Source organism: Otolemur garnettii, unplaced genomic scaffold (assembly GCF_000181295.1).
Source record: "Otolemur garnettii isolate 467f Iridium unplaced genomic scaffold, OtoGar3 scaffold00223, whole genome shotgun sequence".
NCBI classification, from domain to species: domain Eukaryota; kingdom Metazoa; phylum Chordata; class Mammalia; order Primates; family Galagidae; genus Otolemur; species Otolemur garnettii.
Window position 1 is genome coordinate 169,044 of NW_003852618.1, and position 16,584 is coordinate 185,627.

At 37.5% G+C, this 16,584-nt stretch overlaps 1 protein-coding gene across 1 annotated transcript; it reads left to right on the forward strand.

Annotated features, from left to right (window-relative positions):
* Positions 1 to 1,803: 1,803 nt before the first annotated feature.
* LOC100962643 (olfactory receptor 12D3) lies at positions 1,804 to 2,745 on the forward strand. The gene has a single exon (XM_003801839.1). It carries the CDS (start codon positions 1,804 to 1,806, stop codon positions 2,743 to 2,745), a length of 942 nt encoding a protein of 313 aa, XP_003801887.1.
* Positions 2,746 to 16,584: the final 13,839 nt, after the last annotated feature.

Below are 16,584 nucleotides of genomic sequence, written 5' to 3' on the forward strand. Positions count from 1 at the left end.
GATTTCTACACATTAGAAAAAGACCTGAAGGAAATGTGTGAATTAGCCACATGGATTTATGAAGTGTAAGAGTGTTTTAACCAAGTAGACAGCTGGTACACAGAGCTTGAGATAGGAGAGTTAGTAGTGAGTTCTAAGAATGGCACAGAGATCAAGGCAATTGAGTAATCAAGGGGTAGAATAGAATTAGATGCAGAAAGTAAGAGGGGTCAGATCATACAGTATCTTTCAGGCCACTATACTAGCTTTGAATTTTACTCTAAACAATATGTGAACCATTAGAGAGCTTAGAGTATTAGACTTAACAGTTAACAGAATAATCTTGGACACTGTCTTAAGAATAGTGTCAGTTGGGCAAGACTGGAAATACTATTGTTCCAATATTCCAAATAAGTAAGGCACAAACATCACTCTGGATTGTACAGAGTAGCATAGGAAATAGTAAAAATGGCTACTTATTTTGAAGGTACAGCCAATAGGATTTGTCAATGAAATGGAATATAAGAGAATGAGTAGAGTCAATCTTGATTCATGGCTTTTGGCTTGAGTATCTAAGAGGGTGGAGTTATTATGTACCATACAGAGAAGAATGCATGAAATTTGTGCAAAACATCTGGAGTTAAGTGTTGAGTGCTTAATGTGAATCCCAGTGAAATACTCAATATGCAATTGGAGACTCATAAATTCAAAGAAGAGTTTAACTGTTGATATAAATTAGAGAGTCATCAGAGAATAGATTATATAGAAAGCCATTAACCTAGCAAGATCATCAAAGGAAGTAGTTAGAGGAGCAGGGGAAAAGAGAAGAGATACAAGACTGAGCCCCAGAGTACTCCAACATTAAGACATAGGAAGATGAGGAAAAATGAGCAATGAACCAATTATTAGTAGGGGAATGAGTCTGGGTAGGTAGGAGAATGCACCAGGTAGCCCCTCCAGTTCCACTCAAGTGTTCCCTTTTCCACCAATATACAGTGGTGGTGATTATTTATTTATTTATATATTCAAATGACAAGGTGGTCTTCATTCTTCTTACATTTACTATGCCTGTTAAAAATCTTCCTTAGTGCTTAGTATGTGCCTTGTTTTATCCCCTACCCCTAAGAAATCTCCACTCATTATAGGTGAGTCTCCTTTCAGTTTGAAAACTTTGGAATGTTTTCAAAGTTTTTCTGCCAGGACTTCTCATTATTTATGTTTTTCTCAATTTTACCCACAGCCTTATTGTCATGTGGCTAATTGTGCTAATTCTACTGTGTTCCCCCCCCCCCCCTTACTTATATAATATTTGAAGTTTGTGGAGTTTTATGTCACTTAGCCTCCCTGAAGTTTTGGTTGCCAGAAAGGATGTGTTACCCTCCTTTGGCTTTTATGGATCTTAGGAGAAATCCCTACTGGGTTACATCTGTGTTACTGCCACAATATGGAATCCCAAGTTGAAAAACTATTCCCTTTGTACATTTTAAATTTGCGTAACCCTTAATTCTATTGCCATACATGAGGTTATGGCCATATTCTATACTTCATATTTTTAAAAATGCCTTTTAATTATCTGGGTTATTCAGAATATGCTGGTCTTATTAATCTAATGCCATTTTACCAGATCAGAATTTATCAGTATATTAGTCTTCCTTAGTTTTGTTGTAAGTAAATTTAGTTTTACTCTTCCTAAACACCCTTTACACTATAGCTTCCCCCTAGGTTCCTGCAAATGGTAGAGTCACTTTATTTAATCTCCACAGTGTAAAAGTTAAAATTCAGATAAATAACTCATTGTTATTGTTGAATTTGCCCCCAAGAGTAATGGAGAATGTCACAACAGTGAATGAATTCCTTTTACTTGGCCTGACCAGTGTTCAAGAGCTGCAGCCTTTCTTCTTTGTGATTTTCATAACCATTTACCTGATAAACTTGATTGGAAATGGAGCTATATTAGTAATGGTTATTTTGGAACCAAGACTCCACTCTCCTATGTACTTTTTTCTGGGAAACCTTTCTTGTCTGGATATTTGCTATTCTTCAGTGACACTGCCCAAGGTCCTTGTAAACCTTGTCTCCACTCACAAGGCCATATCTTTCCTAGGCTGCATCACTCAACTATACTTCTTCCACTTTCTGGGAAGTACCGAGGCCATTTTACTGGCTGTCATGGCCTTTGACCGTTTTGTTGCCATCTGCAACCCACTTCGTTACAATGTCATCATGAACCCCAATGTGTGTATTCTACTGGCAGCTGTGGCCTGGCTCACCAGCTTCTTTTATGCTCTGATGCATTCTGTTATGACTGCACATCTGAATTTTTGCCACTCTCAGAAACTTAATCACTTCTTCTGTGATGTCAAGCCCCTCTTGGAACTGGCCTGTAATAACACACTACTCAATCAATGGCTTCTTTCTGTTGTCACAGGAAGCATATCCATGGGAGCTTTTCTTCTGACTCTTCTCTCCTACTTTTATATTATTGGCTTCCTTCTGTCCAAGAACTGGTCCTGCAGAATACTGCATAAGGCTCTGTCCACTTGCGTCTCCCATTTTATGGTAGTATGTCTTTTCTATGGACCTGTGGGCTTCACATACATTCGTCCTGCCTCAGCCACCTCCATGATTCAGGATAGAATGGTGGCCATCATATATAGTGCCGTCACCCCAGTGCTAAACCCACTGATATATACCCTTAGGAACAAAGAAGTGATGTTGGCTTTGAAGAAAATCTTTGGGAAGAAGTTATTTAAAGACTGGCAGTAGCACTGCTAGAATTAATGAGACATACCTGCTTTCCAATAAGACTGATTTCCATCACTTTTATAATAAATGTAAAAACTGTAATAAGTAGTTTGTTTTTTATTTTTATTTTAGTAATTTTGAGTGGATATTATATTAGGCAGTGGAGCAGGTTCAAGAAACATGGAAGTGGGATAGTCACAGTGGCTCACAGCATTTTGGGAGATTAAAGGGAGAGGATCACTTGAGGCCAGAAGTTGGTGACCAGCCTGAACAATATAGAAAAAACTTGTCTCTACAAAAAATATTTAAAAAACTAATTGGGGACAGTGCTGCATACCTATAGTCTCAGCTACTCAGGAGGCTTAGATGGGAGCATCACTTGAGCTCAGGAGTTCAAGATTGCAATAATCTATGAAGACACCACTGTACTCTAACCAGGGTGACAGAGCAAGACCCTGTTTCTAAAAAAAGAGAAAGGACAAAATAAATTCCAAAGCCTCATAAACTTTAGAGGGAGGGGGCACACAATAAACAAATCCATATGTATATATCTCTAGGCAATTATGTGCTAAGGAATTAGGAAGGATAGGGAAGCATGAGGGAAGGCACTTGATTATAAAAAAGAATTTGTCTGGTATTTGTCCTGGCTTCTTGGCATGGAGATTGTAAAAGACTTGGAATCTCCTAAGTAACAGAAGTGTCTTTGTTATTAATGAGCCACTGGATCACACCTTAGTTTATTGCGCTCATGAGGTGACACATGTAGGCCCCAAGACAGCTTCAGGATGGAGAATGATCACTCCAGAAAGACCAACCATGTGATTATAGGTTTGGAGCTTGAGTCATGGTGACACCAGCCTGACCTCCGGGAGAGCTGTATGGCCAATGATTCACTCCATTGTACCTATGTAATGAAGCCTTAATAAAAATTCTGAACACCAAAGCTCAGGTGAACTTCATTGGTTAGAAATATTCTCTATGGTTTTGAATGCCTATATGCCGGCAGAGTAACAAACCTCAAGAATTCAAGAATAAAAAAGTGTTGTATTTAAGACCCTGCCAGAGTTTGCCCAATGCGTTTTTCCCTTTGGCTGTCTCTGATTTGTATGCTTTTCTATGATAACACTGTAGTCCTAAGTATAGCACTTTGCTGAGTTTTATGAGTTATTCCAGCAAGGTATCAAACCTGAAGGTAAGGTGGTAATTCCCCAATTTGTAGACAGATGGCCAGCAATAGTAGAGCTTGGGGATTCCCCCTTTGTGGCCAGTGTTTGAAAGAATAGCAGTTTTGTGGAGGGCTGTGCCCTTAATCTGTGAATTTTGGCCTAATTCTAGGTAGCTGGTATTAGAAGTCATCGTACTTTCTCTTGCCTCTCTCTTATGCACACACACACACACCCACATACTCAAACTATATAAATTCTTCTAAAATTCACAACCTTAAGTGATTCAGAGAATATGGTGATATTAGACTATCAGAATTAGCTAATTATTGGTGGAGAAAGACAGGACATTTACTTAGAGATGTGATTAACAGAGTACCAGAATACCTGTCAGAGACAAAATGGATGAAATTACTATAACAGGCAGTAAGGTTCAAATGACAATCAGGGGTTTCTGATGTATATGGATCTATGGTGATGGTAAATTGATTATGGGAATTGTCCATGCAAAGCAATGAAGATATTGATTGGTTGATTTGTATTAAGACTAGGTTAGCAGAAAGGCTGATATTAGTCCCATCAATGGAGATTCAGGATTCCTCACTCAGTTTCCAGACCTGAGTCAATTCTCAGAACCTATTAACTGAAGGAGATGCTGGATCCCTGTAGGAAAGACCCTACAATGTTACAGAAAGTGCATATGTGACAACTTTCAAGGTTCTATGGCCTTTATTTAAATACTTGTACACAAATATCATATCTTTTAGGAGATTTTGAATATACACTGTGAGCAACATGGCAACAGACACTCTAAAATATTTTCATGATTCTCTGACATTCTGGGATAGGGGGATGGTATTGCTGTATGAAGTTCAGCTGATAAATGATCACTTGTCTAACTCTATTTCACTCTATCTCTAACTCCTTTTCACAGGACCATCCATTTGTCATTTTTGAGATCTCTCATTTCTATGCCAATCCAGGAAAACAACCTATGGTAACCACTTTGAAAACAGGTTTAATATGTTTTGAAACAAAGGAAGCCAGTAGGAAAAAAAACAAAGAAGGAATTAAGGACTCTGATGTTGGAGAATCCAAGGGGCTCTGGTATCTTTGTTCAGATCTCTCAGTTATTTATTTTTTTCCATGGCTGGAAGGAAATGTATACCTGGGCAAAGCAGCAGATAATACCACCAGTCACTGCATGCTGATAAGCAGCTTTTGGAAGGCAACACAGAATAAATTAGAAGAGGTGGGCATAGACAGCTCCTGAATGGTCGTCAGTAATGAGTCAAGACATTGAGTGTACAAACTCAATGCAAACTAGTCAAGACATTGAGTGTACATTTTTCTTTTTTTTGGTGGAGACAGAGTCTTACTTTGTCGCCCTCAGTAGAGTGCCATGGCATCACACAGTTCACAGCAACCTCCAGCTCTTGGGCTTAGGCGATTCTCTTGCCTTAGCCTCCCGAGTAGCTGGGACTACAGGTGCCGGCCACAGTGCCCAGCTATTTTTTTGTTACAGTTTGGCTGGGGTCAGGTTTGAACCCACCACCCTCTGTATATGGGGCCAGCATCCTACTCACTGAGCCACAGGCGCTGCCCTGAGTGTACTTCTTGTTTGATAACCAGCTGCAGCTGCTTCTGTGATCATGTCTAAACTATAGGATATTATGAAGGGCCACTGAAGTAATCTATTGAAGTCATTGCTTTGTAGAAAGTATGAGAAAGGGTTTCTGAAAATTTGGGGAGCTTTAATTCAACATATTTGACTTCCCTGCATAGCTAGGGTGCTATATTCTTGGCTCAAGACTTAACTGTGAGAATAGTCTGACAAGGTTGTCGAACACAGAACAAAGCAGGTGAAGTGTCCTATTAGAGGGCAGCCCAGGAAGCCAAGAATCATCACGGCTAATGGAGGAAGCAGAGAGCAAAGGCAGGATATGCACATAATCAACACATCATTAACTCGACAGCTTGATTCATTAAAAAAATTGATGCAGAAGAGCTGATAAAATCTTTTTGTATAGCAGGTGAATTTGAAGTGATGTTTTCGGTTGATTTGTAGAGTCATTCGTAGTGATCGTGATCGTGATCGCAGAGTCACATGGCATGTCAGTGTCAGGTTGTGATATAAATATCTTCTTTCTATATAAATAATAAAATATTTATTTAACAAACCTAATGATGAATATGTGTCTGGTACATTTCTAGCAACTTGAAAATATTAAATAATTCAATTCTCCTAACAATCTTATGAGGTAGCACTTATTATTGCCACTGTATATATTAAGGAACTAAGACACAGAGAGATTTGGTAATTTGCTCAAGACTACACAAAAATAAGTGGTAAAGCCAGCTTGGCTTGTTTTATATTCCATGTGCCAGACCACTATACCATGAATGCTAAACCATGATGATAAAAATAAACTCAGGATGATAAAAGGCAAACCACAAAAAGGATAATTTATTCAGGAGTAAGTTCCTGCCATTATGTTAGGTACTTAGAATACAGCAGGAAGTAAAATAAATGTTGTCTTGCCTTTGGGGTTCTGAATGTCTAGAGAGCTCTGACTTTATTATATGCCTCCTTTAAAGTGGAACTTTTTCAGATCATAGCTTAATGTGGGATTGAATAAAAACATTTAACTTTAAACATTTAGTTGATGTATAAAGACATATTAGGCAACACAAAAATTAAAGCCAAAGTTGAATGAGAATTTATCCAGATATAAACTTATAGAAATAAGCATTAATGTAATATAGTATAAAATTACATAAAGTAGTCTAATTCTATATTAACATTTTATACGTTATAATCGTAGATTAGTTAGAAATTTCTACCTTGTATGGTTTTCTTTTTCTTTTTCTTTTTCATTTTTTTTTTTTTTTGAGACAGAGCCTCAAGCTGTCCCCCTGGGTAGAGTGCTGCGGCATCACAGCTCACAGGAACCTCCAACTCGTGGGCTCAAGCCAGTCCCCTGCCTCAGCCTCCCAAGTAGCTGGGACCACAGGCACCTGCTACAACGCCAGCTATTTTTTGGTTGCAGCCATCATTGTTGTTTGGTGGGCCCAGGCTGGATTCGAACCTGCCACCTTGGGTGTATGTGGCTGGCACCTTAGCCACTTGAGCCACAGGTGCCGAGCCCTTGTATGGTTTTCAATTACAACTTCAATAACTATTATTCTGGCACACATTATGGTATAAATATAATATATTAAATTCAAGTAAACAAGTTGTGTAAAATGGAGGCTTTTCAGACAAACACAACCACAGCAATATAATAAAACTAGCTCTCCAGAATTCAAATAAAGACTTTTCATATTTATGTGTATATTTCCCAACCAACAGTCATCAATTCAAAGATTAGAAATATTTTCACCACTGAATTTTGTATCTGCATTACAGCTTCTACTTTAACATTTTCTTTCTTTCTTTCTTTCTTTTTAATTTTTCATCATCACAGTGTTCAGTGTTACTGTTTAAAGTGATCAGTTTAGGACTGGGCACAGTGGCTCACACCTGTAACCCTAACACTTTGGAAGGCTGAGGTGGATGGATTGCCTGAACTCAGGAGTTCAAGACCAGCCTGAGCAACAGTGAAACCCCATCTCTAACAATAGCCGGGCATTGTGGTGGGCACCTGTAGTCTCAGCTACTCGGAAGGCTGAGGCAAGAGAATGGCTTGTGCCCAAGAGTTTAAAGTTGCTGTGAGCTATGATGTCATAGCACTCTATTAAAGATGACTAAGTGAGACTCTGTCTCAAAAAAAAAAAAAAAAAAAAGTGATCAGTTTGACAGGGATGTCTGTTTGTTGTTTAGCTGTTTGGTGACTATTTAGCATCTTCTCTAGTTGTCAGTAATTTCATCTATGATTAGTTCTCATTTGAGAACTTCATTCAATTTTTCTGTAATCTACTCTTTTCTGGTTATTCAAAGTTCCCAAAACTTTCTTGTGTGAAATAAGATGCATTTAAAAAACCTCCAAAAACATTGAATTTACCAGAAAGATCTTATTTTAGAGACATTTTGTATATTTTTGATACCTGAATTATGCAGTCTAAATGAGTTCAAGCACTCCTTCCCCAGTTCATTTCTTCTGTGTGGTCAGTCAACTCTGAAAATTTCGGCTACTTCTTCAGAAATACTGGAGTCAACTGAAAAAAAATTTGTACACTTTTTCACTGCTCTTTGTTCAACCTATCTTTCTGAACTTCCATACGAGAAACATTTTCTGTAGCCTAAAATTTCTATCTTTTATGTTTTCTTTAGAATCAGTCTACCAATGATAAAGTGTGCTTATGAAAATCATTTTGCTATTCAGAGTAGTATGTTTGAAACTGCCCTTACCAATTGAGAAGAGGTACAAAACAAGAACAGTAGTAAGAGCCCCCAAACTCTGCAAAGAAAAGTGATGATAATGACCTAGCTAAAGTGATGATAATGACTAGCCACTGTTCCCTCTTTTACTTGATAATAATCACTGTTCCCTCTGTTTACTTCTTTACCCTGGGGTCATGCATAGTTGTCCTTATAGATTGGAACATCACATGTTTGGAACCTAGAGGTAGGTTCAGAGATATCTTCCAGGTCCTGCATTTCCAGTAACTGACCCTCCCAAATCAAAGAACTTACTCAACTGGTCTTGGACCCCCCAACCCAAGGAACTGAATTCCAGAGGATCAGCTGACCCACCCAGATGGTGGCCCATACCAAGGACTGATGGTTCCTTCTTGACACCAGCCATTTAGTAGACTCTGATTGTTTTATCTTCTGTTCTCTCAACTGCCTTTAAAAACCCTGTCTCCCAATTCTCAGGGGGGTGAATTTGAGAAATTCCTTCCATTTTCCCAATTAGTGCTATGTGGAATAAACTCTTTCTCTGCTGTAAACCCTGTGCTGAATAAACTTTCTCTGCTGTAAATCCTATTGTCTCTGTGTATTGGCTTTCCTCTTGAGCAGTGGGCAGATGAACCTGGTTGGGAGGCAACATTTTTTAAATTTCAAAAAGTTTTCTATATTTTTTCTTAGTTTGTCTTTGTTTTCTTATCAATTAGTGAAAAAGAAATGTTGAAATTTTGAGCTATAGCTGTAGATTTCTATATTTGTCTCATTGATCCTATAATTTTTGCTGCTTATATTTTGAAGCTGTGTTATTAAGTGTATATAAATATAGAATAGTTATTTTACCTTGACAAACTAACTCTTTAGCACTTTGAAATGTTCTTTATCTCTGGTAGTATTTCTCACTCTGAAATCTACTTTTTTGATATAGATATAGACAATACAGCTTTCTTTTGATTTGAGTGCTATGTCTTTTCCATCTTTTAATTTTTTTACCTACCTTTTTTTGTCTTTAAAGTCAGTTGATTGGAAGTAGCATATAGATGAGGTATTTTTAGTTGCTTTATAGTAATTGTAGATATTTTTGGGGTCCACATGATATTTTAATACATGCATACAATATGTAATGGTTAAATCAGGGTAATTGGGTTATCTACTCTTATGCCCGAAATTCTCCCAAAAGGCCCCAGCAGACAAATCCGAGACACACTCCGATGTAAAAGCAAGAGGTGAGATTTATTCAAGCCCAGGCCTGGTCTCTCCTGGCATGCAAGCCGAGGAAGAGCCTCAAACCCGGGGTGGAGGAATTTTTTATGGGGTACAGAAAGCAAGAGGAGTAGGGTCAGATACAAGTACACTTTTCATTGGTGGTTGGTGATTTCATTAGTAAAGGAGGATTTGGATTGGTACAGGTGAGGGGTGGGGGAAGGCAGCAGGGAGTGGCTCTGCAGGTTTTACTGGCAGAGGTTGGGGCGGAAGGGCTAGGAATGGAGTTTATGCAGTAAACAGCCAGGAATGGAGCTTGTGTAGTAAACAGTTAGGAGTGAGGCTTATGTAGTAAACAGCTAGGAGTGGGGCTTATGTAGTTAACAGCTAGGAGTGGGGCTTATGTAGTAAACAGCAAGATGGAGCTAGTCTGGCCCTCTCACTACCACTTGAAGCATTTATCTTTTCTTTGTGTTGGGAACATTTCAGTTCTTCTCTTCTAGCTATTTTAAAATACATGATATTGTTAGCTATCATCTTTCTATTGTACTGTTGCAGGAAGATGAGGCCCAATGGAGAGAAAGAGCACCCAAACACCATGTTTATAAGAGGAAGGGCTTTATTCACCAGCTGGGAGCTTACAGCATGGAAGAATTCTGGATGGCCGTACTCCCTGACTGGCTGGGTCTTTCCCTTTTTATTGACAGTCAAAAAGTTCCACCCCACAGGTACCCCTCTCATTGGCCAGTTTGAATCAAGCGGGAAATGCTATTCCAGCCCCTACAGAACTACAGGATTTCACAGAACTTGGAAACTTCCAAGTTACAAATTCCCAAGAGCTGAGTCACCATGGAGAGGACCTTGGAGGTGTATCCTTGTGGTCTCCTTGAGAAGATCTGTTCTCCTAGACGTCACCCTTCTCTGGTATCCTCTTTCAGTACTATTGAATACTAGAACTTATTTCTTCAATCTAACTGCATTTTTGGTACCCATTAAACCAATCTCACAATAATTCTGCTTCAGCTAAAGTGTTCACACAATTTAAATTTGGTCTTTTTTTTTTTTTTTAGAATTGAATTGAAATGTATCCTGTAATCTTTGTTCTCTGACTCATTTGTTCTTTGTTGCTTCTTCCCTTCTTCCCTCATTTTCTGTTATTTATCTATTTTAATACTTGCATGATTCCATTTTATTTCCACAACTGCCTTTTTAACTATACATTTTTATTTTGTATCATAGTGTTTACTCTAGAGTTTGCAGCACACATTTTAAATTCAAGAAATCTTCCTCACATGATGCTACATGATTTTAGATATTTTGCAGAATCTATGCAATGGTGTACTTTCATACTTTGTGCTTTTAATATCATACATTTCACTTCTACTTATTAAAGTGTAAGACATTGATACAGGATTCTACCACTCAGGTTTCGACAGGGAGTCCCCCCATTCTCTAGGCCCAGGTGAGCTCAGAGGTCAGACCCCAATTTCCAGGCACAAGCAGACTGCATTTTTTTGGGATGCACCCTCTGGGCTCTGATAAGATCATGAACAAAGCAGCCTGTGATAGTTTTTTGGGTGGTTCCTTGGGTAGGAGCACACACCCTAATCCCTTGTCAGGGATAAAGACTGTAAAGGACCTGATAACCTCACCCTAGTGAAGGAGGAACTACATTCATTCATTTGTTAATGTACTCACTAACTTTGAAAGGATATTTTTCCATCTACCCACTTCTGACCAAGTGTAATTCTCTAAACCTAATACCCCTAGATAAAAGAGCCCACGTGGAGACTCCTGAGTGAATTCTTCAATTCTTTCCCCCTTTCAGAAGCTCTGGTGCTTTTTACTTCTTCTGTATCCATTTCTAACTTCTGATAAAAGTCCTATCAGAACTTTGATCTGTGGTCCGTGGGTTCATTTTTCGAATCCCTGTGACCAAGGACCTACTGAAGAGTGAAATTCTGGTATCAACATTTAATTTTTTTCTTGAGAAAATCAACTTTTAAAAAAGCACTGAAAATGATTAAAATGTCTTTTATACTTACACTACTATTTATCATTTCAGGTACTGTATTTCTTCACAGAGATACTGATTTCTATCTAGTATCATTTTTGTTTAGTCTGAAGATCTTCCCTAACTATTTCTTTTAGTAAAATTCCACTGGTAATGATTTTCTTTCAATTTTTGTTGGTATGAAAAAGTATTTTGCTTTTGTTTTCAAAATATATTTTCTCTGGATATGGAATTTTAAGTGGACATATTTTGGTTTCAGTGCTTTAAAGATGTTCCTCTATTATCTCTGTCTCTCACAATTTGTCATAGGAAATTTGCTGCCATTGTATATTTATTCCTCTGTAATTACTTATAAATCAATTACAATCTGTGTTGACTTATTGCTGATTTAAATTTTTTTATTACTTTTTTTAGCAATTGGATTATCATGTGCATTGGAATGTTTTTTAATATTTGTTCTATTTGATTTTTGAGCTTCTTATATCTGTAGATTATATAATTCATCAAATTTGTGAAAATCCAACTACTAGTTTTTCATTTTTCTTCTTTATCCACTTCTCCAGACTTGACCAATATATGTTAAATAACTTAATATTAAAACATAGCCCACTGATGTTTTGTTCATTAAAAAAACATATTTCTTTATGTTTCATTTTGGATTGTTTTATATTTTTGTCTCCAAGTTCTTTGATCTTTTTTTCTGCAATAATTAATCTGCTGTTTATTCTTTGCAATGTTTTTTTCACTTTAGATTTTGTATTTTCCATTTATACAAGTGTCATTTGAGTCTTAAAAAAAAAATCTTTTCTTTCTATTTCCATTTACCCTAAATTCTTGTGGTTAGTTTTAAGCTTACTTTTAAAAATTTGTTATGATGGATCCACAACATCTTTTATTCTGGGGTTAATTAACCCCTACTACTAACATGATATCCTTTTCAGGACTCTACTTAAATCCCTGTATGTTACTATTTGTTCCAATTGATCTGGTGGGATGTGGGATATATGTAGCCCTATGTGAGCCCTAACAATTGTTTACCCTATTGCTTTTCATTTTATCTCTCCCTGGTTTCAGGTAATTTCTTGTAATACACAAACAGATCAGTAAGCAGCCAAAAACTCAACATAATTTCTCTGCAAATATGTAGCACTCTCTCTGAAATTCTACCTCCTTTCTAGTACTCTGCTTTACATATTATTGCTGCTTTGCCTACTGGAACTGTGCTTACTGTCTTCTCAACTTAGCAAGACCAATGGGCCCTTGTTTGTCCAGGCATTGTGCTCTGGAAACTGCCTCTGATAGCTGAGACAATCACTGGGTTCGCCTAGTTTCCCTTTTCTAGTGGGTCTTGTTCTGTGTCTAAAAATGATTGTTTTATATATTTTGTTCCATTTTTAGGTGTTTAATCAGAGAGGAAATCCAGCTTTTGTTACTATATGGCAAGAAATGAAACATACACAAGAGGTGTAAGGGCCGAGCCAACACCATTTTAATGAGGGCCAATGCCACCATCTTAGGCCCAATGAGTCAGCAACGTCCCCCACCCCTCCCAAAGATAGCATCACCCCATGGCTCGAAACCTATGCCCAATCACGAGCTAATGCCTAACCTGTAATCTGCCCATGCCCCTAGCAACCAATCAAAATTGTACCCATACTTTACCCCTCCCCTTCTTGTTTTCTGTACCCTATAAAAACTGATTGCATCTCTGGGGCCGGGCTCTTCCTTGGTGTGCTCACCAGGAGAGTCCAGGCCCCAGCTTGAATAAAGCTTGCCTCATGATCTTTACATTGGAGTGTGTCTCCGACTAACTCTTGGGAGATCGGGAAAAAATCCAGGCACAACAGAGGTATTACTTTTGAGACTGTGAATGTAAATTTTCCTTTCATTCTTTGTGAGTACACATAGCCACTTTCTGGTGTCAATAACATTAGTGTGATATATAAGTCACAAGCCCTAATGTATTCATTCATGAGCAAGGTACAACATATGTGATGAACAATTCTGTTTGGAGCTGCTACTTACTCTAAATTCAGTGGGTTGGCAAAAAAAAAAAAAAAAGTTTATACTTTGGAAAAAAGGACAGCTTTATTTCTTACAAAGAATAGCATGCTGTTAGGCAGCCATTCCAAGAGAACCAGGCACATGTGCTTAAAAGAAGACAATGGAGTAAGATTTGATACTGAGTAGGGTGCCCAAATATACATATTCAACAAGCTATAGGAAGAGGAGTGAATATTTATAAAGGGAAATGTGCATCTGTAATTGTGCTTTATATCTCTCCCATCCCTTCAGAGCTAGGACCTTGGTTTTAAGGTGTTTCTGGCATCCCCTTGGCCAAGATGGATCCGTTCAGTTAAAAGAGGGCTTAGGATTTTATTTTTAGTTTTCAGTAGTAACAGAAAAAATATTTTCAGTGTGGGATATTCCTGTTTCTTTACTTTGTTTTGTGAGTATATCTTTACAAAAGAGCTAATTCTGCTATTAGTTTACTCCTAATCATTTTCCTGTTCCACCTCATTTTTATTGTTCTCAATATCTCATATGTAGAAAGGAAGTGAAAATCCTTCTTTTCATCTTCACTCTATCCATTTTTATTTTCTGTTATGGCTTTGATTGTCATATATATTCATCTTAGCATTATTCATTGGAAAAATTCAGCTAGAAAATACAGTTACTTTATTAGTAATCCTTTATTGCATACTATAAAGAGAAAAAACATCCAAACACCCTGCGATTTATTAAAGAAGTGTCTCCTTCTAATAAAGGACCCGCTAATAATGAATTTATATATAATGAATAATATAAAATTTATTACTGTCTCTTTTTTGGAGTGAAGTAATTTATAGATACTTTTGAAGCTACCCTTACAAACTGATGAAGGGGTGTAAAGTGAGAACTAGAGTAAGGTCTCCCAAAACTCAGTGAAGGAATAGACCTAGCTAAAATAATAACAATTAGCCACTGTCCTCTTGTTTGATTAATAATAGTCACTGTCCCCTTGTTTGTTTCTCTATAATTGCTACTCTAAAGGGCACAGCTGATAGTTGCAAAGATTTTTAACTTTTCTCTGTAAATAATATCACCTGTTTGAAACCTAGGGGTAAATTTTTTTCCAGGTCTTGCACTGCAGTGGATTGACTGATTCATCCAGGCCAAGGAACTGACTCAACTGGTCTTGGACCGTCTTCCCAGGGTTCTGCATTTCAGTAAATGACCCATCTAGACAGTGGCTCTTACCTAAGGACTAAAGTTCTGCCTTGAAACAGCCAATCAGCAGACCCTTACTGCCTACTCTTCTGCCCACCAAACTGTCTTTAAGACACTGTTCCCCAAATTTCTGGGAAGGTGAATTTGAGAGATTTCTCCTATTTCCCCACTTAGTACTTTGCATAATAAACCTTTTCTTTGCTGTGATCCCTGCTATCTCTGGCCATTGGCTTTCTGGTTGGGCAGCAACACCTTCAGATGATAACCCTCTTGCTATACACACGTAAGTGTTCCAAATCAAGTATAAAAAAACACAGGTAAGAATTTAGCAAGTGTTTAAAACAGGATAACACCTAGAAGATAATTTGTTCAGAATTGGAAGTTTATTTTATTTTAAAACATAGGTGATAATAAGAATTATATGGCTCTATGAGCAACAACTCTAATCCATTTCTTCATTTTGAAGACTAGGCCATATTATGATTAGAGGACTAAAGGTTCAGAAATTCTGTTTTTATGAAGCAGTGACATCCCTACCTGCTCTATAATTCTTAAACCATTATATAACCAAATTAATGAAGCAATCATATTTTTTAACTTATTTAAGACATGCTCAAAATTAAATATTTAATCTATCTCAAGATGTGCGAATATTATAGATTAATGAGTTGTTGATAAGGAAAAATGTTTGAAATTACTATTTCTTTTTATTTATTAGGACCATAAAATTTAAGTCAAGAAAACTCTGCTTATTGGTGGGACAATAAGATAAAATTTTACACAGAGAAAGGGACTTCAAGTGTGATGAGAGGAAAACTTGGCTTGCAGAATAAGGAAGTCTATAGGACCCATGGAATCATTCAACTCTTATATCAGGACTCAGCAACTCTCATCAAAAAGGGAAAACAAAGTGGATATGATGTAACTTGGTAACCAATGACCAATAGAAAAGAATGATAATCAGCGACTAATAGAAAAGGAAAAAGGTGCATGAAAGCACAGAGAAACCAATGCAAGAGTTTCAAACAATTTCAAAAGGAGAGAAATAGGATATTTATCCCTCTACACTGCCTTTGTGTCTCCATCTCTCTCTTCTCACTTGTGAGAGGGATCCACTTCCAACTCTCTTTGGAAAGTGCAAGCTTTCTCTTTGTTCTTAAATAAAATTTCTCTTTGTTATACTAAAGCTTGTGCAAGTTACTTTTGCTTTTTACTCATGCTGCCTGTGCTGCTTCAGTTTTACTTTCCATTTCTACTCACTTTCACTTTCAATTCATGCTGTCCCTCATTTCTAGTTCTGCTGAGTAGTCAACTGGGGTAGGGGAAGCAGAACCCCTCCCTCCCAATACTAAGTAAACCTACACACCCATATACAATAACTACATGATGCAATGAAGATTCTGTTAACTTAAATAATAAGTAACTAAAAACAGGAGTCACAGTCAACTGAAGTTTATTAAGTCAAGATCTGATGACATACCCTGGAAAAGCACAGCCCACAGAGAAGTTTCTATTATGTACTGGGCTTTCCCCAGACAGATTTGAGAATTTCTCATTTAAAGGAAAAGGGACTGGGCTCTCCCTAGAAGGATTTGGGAATCTCCCATCTAAAGAAAAAGGTTCTACAGAAAAAGGGTGTATAGGAGTGAAGGAGGTAAGCAGTCGAGCAAATGATTGCCTTCTTGTGAGGCTCAATTTGGTGCTCAGTAAATCTATATAAGATGACCATTCAAAAGGGGGATAGAGGAAATGGTCAATATTGTGATCTTCTCAGGGTGCAGTGATTTTCAGCCCAAGTGCTGGACACACTGGTGTGCTGTGAGAGGATCTTAGGTGTGCCGGGAAAACTTTTAAAGATCATTAGTTAAATTATTTTCAAATGAAATTCAAAGCATAGTAAGTATATTCTTATTTTTTTTTTT